We start from the raw sequence: 15,672 nt of genomic DNA on the forward strand, positions 1-15,672 counted from the left end.
GAGCAAAGGACAAAGAAAAAGCTTCAAATTTGGTGTTCCAATGGTGTGGAGAGAGCCAAAAAATCATCATGATGACTGTTATTTCTGTGCAGTGCAAGTGCAAGGATTCAATAAGCATAAGAAACGAAAATGGGAGTAACATGGAATCTGCAAGAAGGCCTGTCCCTCATTGTGAAGATGTGCCTGTACCTGTGTTTACCATAAATAACAGTCATCATGATGATTTTTTGGCTCTCTCCACACCATTGGAACACCAAATTTGAAGCTTTTTCTTTGTCCTTTGCTCCATTTTCGTAATAATTCGATACATGCTTTGCACACTATGTGTGGTGCCCAAAACTTGTCTTGGTCCCCAAGCATAACCCCAAAATAGGCAAAATACACTTTTTTTTACGAAGTCTGTTATGTTTCTTCTATGTTTTGGCAGTGTGTATTCACCACAAATGTAACAGAATGAGTCTGGATCGTTAAGACAACTTCTTCTTGATGAGTTCATGCTTTTCACTGGAAAACAGACAACAACATAAAGTTAGTGCAAAAATCAAGCTATGAACAAACTTTTAGAACACTAATTAACACAAAACTATATTGAGAACTGCTCAGTTCAAGTACTAATCCAAAGAAATTAATGAGATGATGCGTCGCATTTACCAACAAGTGCTATAAATAAGATACCAAAAATCTCAAAAACTTGAGCCAATCTGGCAAAACTGATGTGATGACATATTCAGAATCAGCACCCCAAAAATACCCTAAATTCGATGAAATATCTTTGGCACCAAAAATGCTGTTGACCAGTGTTATTGATATTTCTGAGTACAAAGTCGATCATGGCCAAGTGGTCACCAGAGGCCATTGGGGTATTTTAGAAACTAAAGCTAGCTCTCAGTAGGCAGCCAGTTTTGGTTTTGTTAGATTTCATAAGAGAGTTCATTGTCCAGACAGATACGTTGGATTTCAGGCTGGGCGTTGTCATGTCACGGGAGCTAAACTGGGAAAAGCACCCCGTCATTTTTCTGAGTTGGAAATTTTCCTCTATGAGAGGAACTACTCTATTGTGAAAAAAAGAGAGCTTGACTATCAAGTTGGCAATAAGATATCACCTGATGGGCCAGAAGATTAAGTTAGCATCTAACCGTGCTTCATTGATATGGATACGGGAGAGAAAGGGGAATAATGCCCGAGTGATGGTGGTCTCTAGCTCTGCAGGACTTTACGTTTCAAGTAAAGCATAGGCCTGGGAAGTAGCACGGGAATGTGGTGCCCTGTCACAGGTACATTGCATTTTGGCAGAAGGTGATAAGTTCCCCTACATTAGGCAGAGAGTGTTATGTAAGGTAGCAGCTGGACAGATCCTGAATGGGAGATACACTGACGAGCAAAAGGGTAATTTTGTTTTCAATTTTTTACTTTAAGGCTCCATATCTCACCATCCATTACTGCTTCGAACGTGAGACTACCATAATTTTATAGAAAATGATCTTGGCTATCTTGTATACAAATTTGACTTGCAACTTTTTAGCATATCATTTGTTATGTAGATTCTTGTCATGTCACTGCTTTGTTACTGTTTTGCGCCCAAAAATTTACATTTTAACCCCTTCATGACCCAGCCTATTTTGACCTTAATGACCTGGCCATTTTTTGCAATTCTGACCAGTGTCCCTTTATGAGGTAGTAACTCAGGAATGCTTCAACGGATCCTAGCCATTCTGAGACTGTTTTTTCGTAACATATTGGGCTTCATGTTAGTGGTAAATTTAGGTCAATAATTTTTGTATTTATTTGTGAAAAAAATGGAAAGTTGGCGAAAATTTTGAAAATTTCGCAATTTTTAATTTTTGAATTTGTATTCTGTTAAACCAGAGAGTTAAGTGACACAAAATAGTTAATAAATAACATTTCCCTCATGTCTACTTTACATCAGCACAATTTTGGAAACACATTTTTTTTATTAGGAATTTATAAGGGTTAAAAGTTGACCAGCAATTTGTCATTTTTACAACAACATTTACAAAACCATTTTTTTAGGGACTACCTCTCATTTGAAGTCACTTTGAAGGGTCTATATGGCGGAAAATACCCAAAATTGACAATATTCTAAAAACTGCACCCCTAAAGCTGATCAAAACCACATTCAAGAAGTTTATTAACCCTTCAGGTGTTTCACAGCAGCAGAGGCAACATGGAAGGAAAAAATGAACATTTAACTATTTAGTCACAAAAATGATCTTTTAGCAACTATTTTTTTATTTTCCCAAGGGTAAAAGGAGACAGTGAACCCCAAAAGTTGTTGTCCAATTTGTCTTGAATACGCTGAAACTCCATATGTGGGGGGACCACTGTTTGGGCACACAGCAGGGCTTGGAAGGGAAGGAGCGCCATTGGACTTTTTGAATGGAAAATTAGCTCCAATCGTTAGCGGACACCATGTCGTGTATGGAGAGCCGCTGAGTGCCTAAACATTGGAGCTCCCCCACAAGTGACCCCATTTTGGAAACTAGACCCCCAAGGAACTTTTCTAGATGTGTGGCTAGCACTTTGAAAACCCAAGTGCTTCACAGAAGTTTATAAAGCAGAGCCGTGAAAATAAAAAATCTTTTTTTTCCTCAAAAAATGATTTTTTTTTTAGCCCGCTATGTTTTATTTTCACAAGGATGACTGAAGAAATTGGACCCCAAAAGTTGTTGTCCAGTTTATACTGAGTATGCTGATACTCCATCTGTGGGGGGGAAACCACTGTTTGGGCACACGTCGGGGCTCGGAAGGGAGGTAGTGACGTTTTGAAATGCAGACTTTGATGGAATGGTTTGCAGGCGTCATGTTACGTTTCCAGAGCCCTTGATGTGCCTAAACAGTAGAAACCCCCCACAAGTGACCCCATTTTGAAAACTAGACCCCCAAAGGAACTTATCTAGATTTGTGGTGAGCACTTTGAACCCCCAAGTTCTTCACAGAAGTTTATAACACAGAGCAGTGAAAATAAAAAATCATTTTCTTTCCTCAAAAAATGATATTTTAGCCTGCAATTTTTTATTTTCACAAGGGTAACAGGAGAAATTGGACCCCAAAAGTTGTTTTTCAGTTTGTCCGGAATACACTGATGCCCCAAATGTGGGGGTACCACTGTTTGTGAACACGTCGGGGCTCGGAAGGTAAGTAGTGAAGTTTTGAAATGCAGACTTTGATGGAATGGTCTGCGGGCGTCATGTTACGTTTGCAGAGCCCCTGATGTGCCTAAACAGTAGAAATCCCCAAGTGACCCCATTTTGGAAACTAGACCCACCAAGGAACTTATATAGATGTGTGGTGAGCACTTTGAACCCTCAAGTGCGTCACTGAATTTTATAACACAGAGCCGTGAAAATAAAAATCATTTTTTTCCCACAAAAATAATTTTTAGCCCCCAATTTTTTATTTTCCCAAGGGTATCAGGAGAAATTAGACCCCAAAAGTTGTTGAGAAATTTTTGCTGAGTACGCTGATGCCCCATATGTTTGGGTAAACCACTGTTTGGGCGCACGTCAGGGCTCAGAAGGGAGGGAGCACCATTTGACTTTTTGAATGCAAGATTGGCTGGAATCAATGGTGGCGGCATGTCTTGTTTGGAGACCCCCTGATGTGCCTAAACAGTGGAAACCCCTCAATTCTAACTCCATGTAATCCCAACCCTAACCATAACCTTAATCACAACCCTAACCCCAACACACCCCTAACCCTAATCCAAACCCTATCCATAACCCTAACCACAACTCTAACCCTAACACACCCCTAACACTAATCCCAACCCTAACCATAACCCTAACCACAAGTCTAACCCTAAGCCCAACACACCCCTAACCCTAATCTTAACCCTAATTCCAACCCTAACCCTAATTCCAACCCTAACACTAACCCTAATTCCAACCCTAACCCAAATTCAAACCCTAACCTTAATTCCAACCCTAACCCTAATTCTAACCCTAACCCTAATACTAGCCCTAACCCTAGTGGAAGAAAAAAATACAAATATTTTCTTTATTTCATTATTTTCCCTACCTATGTGGGTGATAAAGGGGGGGCTATTTACAATTTTATTTAAATTTGATCACTGTGATAAGGTCTATCACTGAGATCAAAATGTGCCTGGAATGAATGAATCTGCTGGCCAGCAGATTCGGCAAGTGACCTGCGAATGTGCCCACCATTTTGGAAGATGGCGACGCCCATGGGAGAAGATGGATGGACAGGGAGGGGCACGGGGACTCGGGAGGTATGGGAAAGGATCGGACCATGGGGGGAGCGGAGTTCAGGATGGAGGGGAGAGGAGGGCAGCAGAGGACAGGACAGAGGGGAGGAAAGACTGACGGCAGCGGCAGATCACCGCCGTCAGTTGGTGGCAGGGCAGATCGCGGTCCAGCTGTGGCCGATGATATTGCAGCATAGGCCATGGCTGGGTTGTAATATTTCACCAAGTTTCATTGGTGAAATAATACAATCGCTCTGATTGAAAGTGAAACAGTCACTTTCAACAGCCAATCAGAGCGATCGTAGCCACGGGGGGGGCAAAGCCACCCCCCTGGGGTCAAGTATAGGTCCCCCTGTACCTGTGGGTCGGGTGACCTTTCATTGACCCTGGTCACCCGACCTGCAGGAACGTGATCATTCTGTGACACAGCATATGCGTCACAAGTCGGATTGGCACCGACTTTCATGACGCACACGCTGTGTCACAGGGCGGGAAGGGGTTAATTTGTATTATTTTGCTAGTATTTTTTAAATTCACCATTGGCTTTCAACACTGACTGAATCCTTCTGGGCATGATCTCCATAAGATTCAAACATTTCTCAACCGAAATCTGATCCCTGGTCTCTTTTACCCGTTCCCAAATTTGATGCATACTGGTCAACTCACTTGGGTATGTATACAGGTGTTTCTTTAACTCTACCAAGAAGTGCTCGATTGATTGAGGTCTGTTGATTGTGGGGGTCAATGCAGCACCTCTGCTTCATTGTCATTGAGCTAATTCTTCACCAAACTCAATGTATGCTTCAGGTCATTGTCCTGCTGGAACACTATATCATCTGTTTCATACCCATAGTACTCAAGTGTATGAAGTAACTCGTCTTGTAGGATACTCACATATAGCTCAACATTGAGACCACCATCGATCTTGCTCATGTATCCAACGCCTTAGGCTTCCTCTCCCGTACTTGAAAGCTTGTTCAATTTCTCAATCTGTTAGACCCTTTTTCCTTTTTTGTTCCAGGCCCATTTGCACTCATCAGAGCCTAGTCTATTGACTTTTGTCTCCTTGCTCCATATCAGTTGTTCCAATTTTCCAATCTCCACTTTTTGTACTTTTTTGCAAAGTCGAGCCGACGCTTCTTTTGACGATATTTGAGTTGAGGCTTCTTCACCTTTTTGCAAGCCACCATTCCAGATTTGTGTAATGTGCATCACATGGTGCTTACATGGACATCTGTGTTCTCATTATTATGAAGCATATGAGGCACCTCCACTGCTGTGTTTATCAAACCAGAACTGATAGATCTTGTGATGAGCTGAATTGTTGACTTCAATATTTTGCCTGGAGCTCCACCTTTTTGGCTTTTGAATGGATGGACAGACTTAATTTCATATTCTTCCAACTGTCATGGCAATCACGTGATGCAGTTTGCCATTTTTCTTGGCCAAGAGACCGCTATCAATGATCTTGTTGATGCTGTTTCTCTTTTCTTTGGATATCGTCTTCATGGCTGCTCCTTGATTTGGACCATTTACCTTTCTCTTGGAAATCAACATAATAACACACTGAGCTATTAGGGAATGTGAAAACAGGTTGTATTTTGTAGTATACAAGAAGAAAAAGATTTTTCCACCACCAGGAGCAAAACAGTAACAATGGAGTGACATAACAGGAATCTCAGACAAAAGTTCAAAACATTGATACCCTTTTGCCCGTCAGTGTATATGTCACTGTGGTGGTTACGTAATATGAGTCTGGAAAAGCAAGTTCAAACCCAGATAGTGCTGAGAGGTTTTTTTAATGGGCCTGGATTTTTGCTCCGAGCTTTTGGAATGGCCAAATGAGCTGGATGGGACTGGCAATTTACACATCCTTGTATCCTGGATTTATAGCCCATTTGAAAGATAGCTGAGTTGCCTCACTCACTGTTCTGTGTGTGGTAGGAAGGAAGGACCTTGTGGAGTTGGTTAATCTCTGACAGAGATTCAGAGTGTACTTAAATCTATTTTGGTGGTGAAACTGGCTTATATTTGATTGCGCAGGAACAGTTTGTTTTGTGTTATACCTTCATGACCAGAAGAGGCTGTTTTGTGTTTGTAACTTCTGAAGTTTTATGAAAACAATAAAACTTCCATTATTTGGACCAGAGACCTTGCCTGTGTGAACGGTAATGGCTGCCAAAGGAGCATGAAATCCCAACAGAAGTATGGAATATTTTATGAAAACAATAATATTCTATATAATTTTTTATTAATGTGAAGGACACTGTGTTACATAAGAAGACAAACATACAGTATAAGATTCACTTAAAGAGGTGGCCAGTTCTCAGGCTCTAAAAGCTCAGGTTTTCATGAAATGAAAAATTTCTTATCTGCACACTTATATAAGATAATAATGTATTTTGTTAGAACTAACCTGTATTTTTCTGTTGAAAGCCATAAGAATAAAGATGACTTGCTGGAGTATAGGAAGGATCAAATATGGCTTGCAAATATGAACAAGGGCATGGGTTTGTGTTATACATCCAGTATGGATATGAGTTCATATCATTATAATACCAGTTCAAGCATTTCTGTTTGTAGTTCACTGATTGAGCTGTGTTATATTCCAGACGATAAGCCCAATAGCCTTTTTTGTCTGCCATTAGAAAATAAAAGGAGTAAAAATCATTTTTAGATACAGAAATAAATGAAGAATCCAAGACATCTGTTGTAGCTTTAATTTCACATAGGCCGGCGTCACACTCGGCGTAAGACAATACGGTCCGTATTTTACGGCCGTAATACGGCCGAAATACGGTGAAATGTTCCCAAAATAGTGATCCGTAGTCAGGGTGTGTCAGCGTATTTTGCGCATGGCATCCTCCGTATGTAATCCGTATGGCATCCGTACTGCGAGATTTTCGCGCAGGCTTGCAAAACCGACATCTAATGGATTTATGTGCTCAAATGTTCGGGAAAACATATATACAGTATATATATATATATATGTCATTGAGACACATATATATATATTCTGTATTTAGATTTCATTCAGCGCGATATGTGTTAAAAGCCGGTAATTCAATTGCCGGCTTCTCATTTCTCCTGCACAAACCCGACAGGATATGAGACATGGTTTACATACAGTAAACCATCTCATATCCCCATTTTTTTTGCATATTCCACACTACTAATGTTAGTAGTGTGTATGTGCAAAATTTCAGCGCTGTAGCTGCTGAAATAAAGGGTTAAATGGCGGAAAAAATTGGCGTGGGCTCCCGCGCAATTTTCTCCGCCAGAATGGTAAAGCCAGTGACTGAGGGCAGATATTAATAGCCAGGAGAGGGTCCATGGTTATTGGCCCCCCCGTGGCTACAAACATCTGCCCCCAGCCACCCCAGAAAAGGCACATCTGGAAGATGCGCCTATTCTGGCACTTGGCCACTCTCTTCCCACTCCCTGTAGCGGTGGGATATGGGGTAATGAAGGGTTAATGCCACCTTGCTATTGGAAGGTGACATTAAGCCAGATTAATAAAGGAGAGGCGTCAATTATGACACCTATCCATTATTAATCCAATTGTAGGAAAGGGTTAAAAAACACACACACACACATGATTTAAAAGTATTTTAATGAAAAAAACACAGCGGTTGTTGTAATAATTTATTGTACTCTCAGTCCATCAGGAACACCCTCGCTTGGAAAAATAATAAACGCACAAGATACATACCTTCTGCTGTCAGATCAGGTCCCACGAAGTAATCCATCTGAAGGGGTTAACTAATATTACAGGCAGAGCTGCGATAATCCACTCGCTCTGCCTGTAATCCCCGGGTGCTGAAAGGAAAGCAGTGATCTATACTTACATTCAGTTGCGGTGATGCGCCCCTGCTGGATGTTCTCATGAACTGCAGCCTGGGAACTTTTTCCCACGCTACAGGTCATATGAGGACATCCACCAGGGGGCGCATCACCGCGACTGAAGGAAATGTAGGTCATTGACCTACATTTCATTCATTCGCGGTGATGCGCCCCCTGGTGGATGTCCTCATATGACCTGTAGCGTGGGAAAAAGTTCCCAGGCTGCAGTTCATGAGAACATCCAGCAGGGGCGCATCACCGCAACTGAATGTAAGTATAGATCACTGCTTTCCTTTCAGCACCCGGGGATTACAGGCAGAGCGAGTGGATTATCGCAGCTCTGCCTGTAATATTAGTTAACCCCTTCAGATGGATTACTTCGTGGGACCTGATCTGACAGCAGAAGGTATGTATCTTGTGCGTTTATTATTTTTCCAAGCGAGGGTGTTCCTGATGGACTGAGAGTACAATAAATTATTACAACAACCGCTGTGTTTTTTTCATTAAAATACTTTTAAATCATGTGTGTGTGTGTGTGTTTTTTAACCCTTTCCTACAATTGGATTAATAATGGATAGGTGTCATAATTGACGCCTCTCCATTATTAATCTGGCTTAATGTCACCTTCCAATAGCAAGGTGGCATTAACCCTTCATTACCCCATATCCCACCGCTACAGGGAGTGGGAAGAGAGTGGCCAAGTGCCAGAATAGGCGCATCTTCCAGATGTGCCTTTTCTGGGGTGGCTGGGGGCAGATGTTTGTAGCCACGGGGGGGGGCCAATAACCATGGACCCTCTCCTGGCTATTAATATCTGCCGTCAGTCACTGGCTTTACCATTCTGGCGGAGAAAATTGCGCGGGAGCCCACGCCAATTTTTTCCGCCATTTAACCCTTTATTTCAGCAGCTACAGCGCTGAAATTTTGCACATACACACTACTAACATTAGTAATGTGGAATATGCAAAAAAAAAGGGGATATGAGATGGTTTACTGTATGTAAACCATGTCTCATATCCTGTCGGGTTTGTGCAGGAGAAATTAAAAGCCGGCAATTGAATTACCGACTTTTCACTAACACCGCTGCGTATTTCTCGCAAGTCACACTGCTGGTCAGTGTGGAATCCGTATTTTTCACGCCCCCATAGACTTTCATTGGCGATTTTTTTGCGCAGTACGCTGACAAACGCAGCATGCTGCGATTTTGTACGGCCGTAGAAAGCCGTATAATACTGAACCGTAATATACGGCTAATAGGAGCAGCCCCATTGAGAATAATTGTGCCGTATGTTATGCGAGTTTTACGGACGTAGTTTCTGCGCTCTTACGTCCGTAAAACTCGCCAGTGTGACGCCGGCCATAGTTTGTAAATTTATCCTCTAAAGCAATTTCAAGTGTACATACTAAGCCCTCATTGACCTGGTAATTCAGTGTGCATGGAGTGCACGCGGGTCAGCTGTATGGACTCTGTAAGAAGCCACATGATACCTCCCTTAGGCACCATACAGTTGTGTGAAAAAGTGTTTGTCCCTTCCTGATTTCCTGTTTTTTTGAATGTTTGTCGCATTTAGAAGGCTCTGTGTGAAAAAGTGATTGCCCCCTAAACTTAATAACTGGTTGGGCCACCCTTAGCAGCAACAACGGCAATCAAGCATTTGTGAAAACTGGCAATGATTAGAGATGAGTGAATATGTTCAGAAAGCGATCACCAAACAAAAATTCGGCACAAATATGGCACATTCGGATTTGTGATCGGAAATGTGAGCATTTTTCTTAAAATCGGAAAAAGTGGGTAACATTCGGGAAAAGCGCGTGAAAATAATTGCGTTGCCACTAAAGTATTTTAAAGTAGAAAATAGACAGACAGACAGATAGATAGATAGATAGATAGATAGATAGATAGATAGATAGATAGATATGAAAAGCCGAAAATTCAGCCGTCGTGTACAGTAAAAACACACCAGGACGCAACAGGATAGAATAGATTAATTACATACAGTAAATACACATAGAATAGATAAATTTATAGATGCCAGTGACACACACACATATATGAATATATATATATACATATATATATATATATATATATATATATATAGGTGCTTCTCACAAAACTAGAATATCGTCAAACATTTTATTTCTTTCAGCTCTTCAATACAAAAAGTGAGACTCATATATTATATAGAGTCATTTCAAACAAAGTGATGCATTTCAAGTGTTTATTTTTGTTAATGTTGATGATTATGGCTTACAGCCAATGAAAACCCAAAGGTCATTATCTTAGTAAATTAGAATACTATATAACACCAGCTTGAAAAATTATTTTAAAATCCGAAATATTGGCCTACTGAAATGTACTGTATGTTCAATAAATGCACTGAATACTTGGTCAGGGCTCTATTGGCATCAATTACTGCATCAATGCGGCGTGGCATGGAGGAAATCAGCCTGTGACACTGCTGAGATGTTATGGAAGCCCAGGTTACTTTTATAGCAACCTTCAGCTCATCTGCATTGTTGGGTCTGGTGTCTCTCATCTTCATCTTGACAATACCCCATAGATTCTCTATGGGGTTAAGGTGAGGTGAGTTTGCTGGCCAATCAAGCACAGTGATACTGTTATTTTTAAACAAGGTATTGGTACTTTTGGCAGTGTGGACAGGTGCCAAGTCATACTGGAGAATGAAATTTCCATCTCCAAAAAGCTTGTCGGCAGAGGGAAGCATGAAGTGCTCTAAAATGTCCTGGTAGATGGCTGCACTGACTTTGGACTTGATAAAACACAGTGGACCTACACCAGCAGATGACATGGCTCCCCATACCATCACTGATTGTGGAAACTTCACACTAGACCTCAAGCAGCTTGGATTGTGTGCCTCTCCACTCTCCCTGGGACCTTGATTTCCAAATGAAAGGCACAATTTACATTATTCTGAAAACAACACCTTGGACCACTGAACAGCAGTCCAGTTCTATATCTCCTTGGCCCAGGTAAGACACTTGTGGTGTTGTCTGGGGTTGAGCGAAACAGATCGGACAAATTCAAAAATCGCCGACTTTCGGCAAAGTCGGGTTTCATGAAACCTGACCCGATCCTAGTGTGGGATCGGCCATGAGGTTGGCGATCTGCGCTCAAAAGTCGCGTTTCGTATGACGCTTTCAGCGCAATTTTTCAGCCAATGAAGGAGGACGCAGAGTGTGGGCAGCGTGATGCCATAGGTCTTGGTCCCTACCATCTTAGAGAAGGGCAGGACATTGATTGGATTGCTTTCTGCAGCGTCACAGGGGCTATAAAGGGGCGTGCACGCCGACCGTCATCTTACTTCTGCAGATCTTAGCATAGGGTGAGGTTGCTGCAGCTTCATCAGAAGAAGGGATATAGTTAGGGGGGGAAGATTAACACCCAACCTGCTTGTGCTGTAGTGATTTCCACTGTCCAGCACCACCTTTTTTTTTGCAGGGACAGTGGAGGCTATATTTTTGTGCATCAGCTCTGTAGCTTATTAGGCTGCCTTATAAGACTCCCTGATAGCTGCATTTCTGTTTGCATGCTGCTGTGCAAACCAACTGATTTTTTAAAAGCAAAAATCCTGTTGCTCCTTTCTGCACAGTTATCTTATTTATTTGTCCACACTTTTGTGTGCAGCAGTCCTTTTTATTGCTGCCATACTTGTCCTGAGATCATTGTAGGGAGAATGAAATTGTACTACAGTCCTTGTATTTTTTCATATATCTTCCAGCCACTTTCTGCCACTTACATTGTTTTGTTTTATACACTGGGCCTGAGTTTTGGTTCAGTCTCCAAAAAAAAAGTGAGATTCAAATTCTCACAAAGTGGATATACTTCAGTCCTGTTTGTTTGTTGTATATCAGCCAGCCACTTTCTGTCACGTACATTGTGTTGTTTTATACACTGGGTCTGAGTTCTGGTTCAGTCTCAAAAAAAAGTGAGATTCAAATTCTCACAAAGTGGATATACTTTAGTCCTGTTAGTTTGTCGTATATCAGCCAGCCACTTTCTGCCACTTAGATTGCGTTGTTATATACATTGGGCCTGAGTTTTGGTTCAGTCTCCCCCCAAAAAAGTGAGATTCAAATTCTCACAAAGTGGATATACTTCAGTCCTGTTAGTTTGTCGTATATCAGCCAGCCACTTTCTGCCACGTACATTGTGTTGTTTTATACACTGGGCCTGAGTTTTGGTTCAGTCTCCCCCCAAAAAAGTGAGATTCAAATTCTCACAAAGTGGATATACTTCAGTCCTGTTAGTTTGTCGTATATCAGCCAGCCACTTTCTGCCACTTACATTGTGTTGTTTTATACACTGGGCCTGAATTTTGGTTCAGTCTCCAAAAAAAAAAGTGAGATTCAAATTCTCACAAAGTGGATAAACTTCAGTCCTGTTAGTTTGTCGTATATCAGCCAGCCACTTTCTGCCACGTACATTGTGTTGTTTTATACACTGGGCCTGAGTTTTGGTTCAGTCTCCCCCCAAAAAAGGGAGATTTAAATTCTCAACAAATTTATATTCACCTTCTGCCTTGCTTTACAGTACCATATAATGGTTGTTATTTTGGTTAGATTTTCCAAAAAATGAGGAAATCCGGTGGAAAAGCCCATGGGCGGTGGTTGCCAGCTGGTACTGATGGTGGTGGTGGTTGTGGTGCATCTGGTGGGAGTGGCAAAAGCACAATAGCACCTAAGGCTCGAGGTGTTGAGCCAGCGTCATTGTTTGGCTACACAAGGCCTCGAAGGCTCCCTTATCTGGGAGTAGGAAAACAGTTTTTAAAGCCGGAGCAGCAGGAAAGAGTTTTGGCTTCCCTTGCTGACTCAGCAAGACACTACAGGTTACTCCATGGAGCTCTTTACACATACCGTGCCTGGGTTAGAAAGGGAAATTGTTAACTGCCCATTACAAGATGAATCGGACATGGAGTGCACTGATGCACAGCCACAGCTAGATTATTATGCTGTTCCATTGACTCAGATCACTACATTGCCCTCGCAGTGTACCGAGCCAGAATCTGACCCTGATGAGACTATGGTGCCTTGTCCCGAACGCTATAGCACCTTACACGGTGACACAGAGGAAGGTGCACATGACATTGAAGAGGGGGTGATAGATGACCCAGTTGTGGACCCAGATTGGCAGCCATTGGGGGAAGAGGGTGCCGCTGCCAGTAGCTCAGAAGTGGAGGAGGATGATCCGCAGCAGCCATCTACATCACAACAGCTGTCATCTGGCAGGCCCGTATCAGGCCAAAAACGTTTGTCAAAAACAAAAACAGTTTTAGGACAGCGTGGCCATCCGGTGAAAGTAGCACAGCGTGCAATGCCTTAAAAGGTATTCCATAGTAGGAAGAGTGCAGTGTGGCAATTTTTTATCCAAGATCCGAATGATCAGTCAAAAGTTATCTGTGAGAAGTGCTCAAAGAACTTTAGCAGAGGGAAGAATCTTCAAAATTTAAATACAACGTGCATGATTAGACATTTAACCAGCATGCACTTGCAAGCCTGGACTAACTACCAAACGTCACGTACCATTGGTGCACTTGCTCAGAATGAAGGTAGTCAGCAACGCTACATGGCTTCCCTCACTGTAAGCCCACTGGTTAGGACACCACCAGCAGCAAATGTGGAGGTATCGTCGCAAGGCCAAAGCAGTCAGGGAATCACAAGGTTATTGGTAGGAAACACTGTATTTAGGCCAACATCAAGAATACCATCACCAACCCTCTCTCAATCCGCCATGTCCACCACCACCACCGCTAGTTCCACCATATGCAGCTCTCCAGTCCAGCTCACCCTACAAGAGACTCTTGTTAGGAAAAGAAAGTACTCATCCTCTCATCCGCGTACACAGGGTTTGAACGCCCACATTGCTATACTAATCTCGTTAGAGATGATGCCCTACCGGTTGGTTGAAAGCGAAGCTTTCAAAGACCTCATGGCCTATGCAGTACCATGCTATGACCTACCCAGTCGGCACTTCTTTGCGAGAAAAGCCATCCCAGCCCCCCACCAGCATGTCAAAGACCGCATTGTCCATGCATTGAGGCAATCAGTCAGTGGAAAGGTGCACCTCACAACAGATGCATGGACCAGTAGGCATGGCCAGGGATGTTACGTGTCCATCACGGCACACTGGGTTAATGTGGTGGATGCAGGGTCCACAGGGGACAGCCATAGTGGGACAGTTCTGCCTAGCCCACGGTCTAGGAAACAGTTGGCTGTAGGTGTTCGCCACCCCTCCTCCTCCTCCTGCACCTGAAGTGAAAGCTCGTCCACAGAGAGCAGTCGCACGACCACTCCATCTGCAGCTGCCAGTGTTGCACACGAGGTGTCCCATTATCAAACAGCTAGTGGTAAGTGTCAGCAGGCTGTGTTACAAATGAAGTGTTTGAGCGACAACAGACACACCGCGGAAGTACTGGCCGAGTACTTGCAGCAAGAAACTCAGTCATGGCTGGGCAGTGTACATCTTGAGGCAGGCAAGGTAGTCAGTGATAATGGAAGAAATTTTATGGCTGCCATAGCTCTTTCAGAAGTGAAACATATACCTTGCCTGGCTCACACCTTGAACCTGGTGGTGCAGTGCTTCCTGAAAAATTATCCGGAGTTACCAGGCCTGCTCCTGAAGGTGCGAAGACTTTGCTCGCACATCCGCCGGTCGGCTGTACACTCCAGCCGTATGCTAAACCATCAGCGATCACTGAATCTTCCCCAGCACCGCCTAATAATTGACGTTGCAACAAGGTGAAACTCCACACTGCACATTGTTCAGAGGCTGTGTGAACAGAGGCGTGCTGTAATTAATTTGTGGGAGAATACACATACACGGGCAGGCATTTGGATGGCAGACATGGAGTTGTCTGGTGTGCAGTGGTCGAAGCTACAAGACCTCTGTCAAGTCCTTCGGTGTTTTGAGGAATGCACATGGCTGGTAAGTGCAGGCGATGCCATCATAAGCATGAGCATCCCACTAATGCGTCTGCTGATGCAAAGTTTGACGCACATTAAGGAGCAGGCATCTGCAGCCGAGGAGGAGGGAAGCCTTGATGACAGTCAGCCATTGTCTGCTCAGGGAACTCTCCTGGATGAGGTGGCGGACGAAGAGGAGGAGGAGGATGATGGGGATGAATATTTATGGGAGGAGGATGCTTCTCAGGGGGTAATAGAAACTGGTGGCACTGCAAGGTCAGGTACAGGGTTTTTGCAGGACACAAGTGATGTTGATTTGCAAGAAAGTGCTCCTCAACCCAGCAAAAGCAGTGAATTGACACCTGGATCATTGGTTCACATGGCTGAGTATGCCTTGTGTATCCTAAAAAGGGACCCCCGCATTATCCAAATGATGACCGATGACGATTACTGGTTGGCCTGCCACCTGGATCCACGATATAAAGGAAAATTACAAAATATCATGCCAGATGAGAACCTTGAGCAAATATTGGCTACCAAACAAGCAACTCTTGTAGACCGTTTAGTTCAGGCATTCCCAGCACACAGCGGCGGTGATGGTTCTCACACGAGCCATAGGGGGTAACATGGCAGAGGTGTTAGAGGTGCACAAATCCGAAGTGGCGTTGGACAGAGGG

At 43.1% G+C, this 15,672-nt stretch overlaps 1 protein-coding gene across 1 annotated transcript in view; it reads right to left on the reverse strand.

Moving 5' to 3' along the window:
- LOC143803980 (uncharacterized) overlaps positions 1-15,672 on the reverse strand; it is a 245,981-nt gene that overhangs the window by 102,886 nt on the left and 127,423 nt on the right. Inside the window, exon 17 of the mRNA XM_077281732.1 lies at positions 6,645-6,866. Coding sequence (XP_077137847.1) covers positions 6,645-6,866 — 222 coding nt within the window. The remainder of the gene's footprint in view (positions 1-6,644; positions 6,867-15,672) is intronic.

The sequence above is a fragment of the Ranitomeya variabilis genome, chromosome 2 (genome assembly GCF_051348905.1).
Source record: "Ranitomeya variabilis isolate aRanVar5 chromosome 2, aRanVar5.hap1, whole genome shotgun sequence".
Classification (NCBI taxonomy): Eukaryota; Metazoa; Chordata; class Amphibia; order Anura; family Dendrobatidae; genus Ranitomeya; species Ranitomeya variabilis.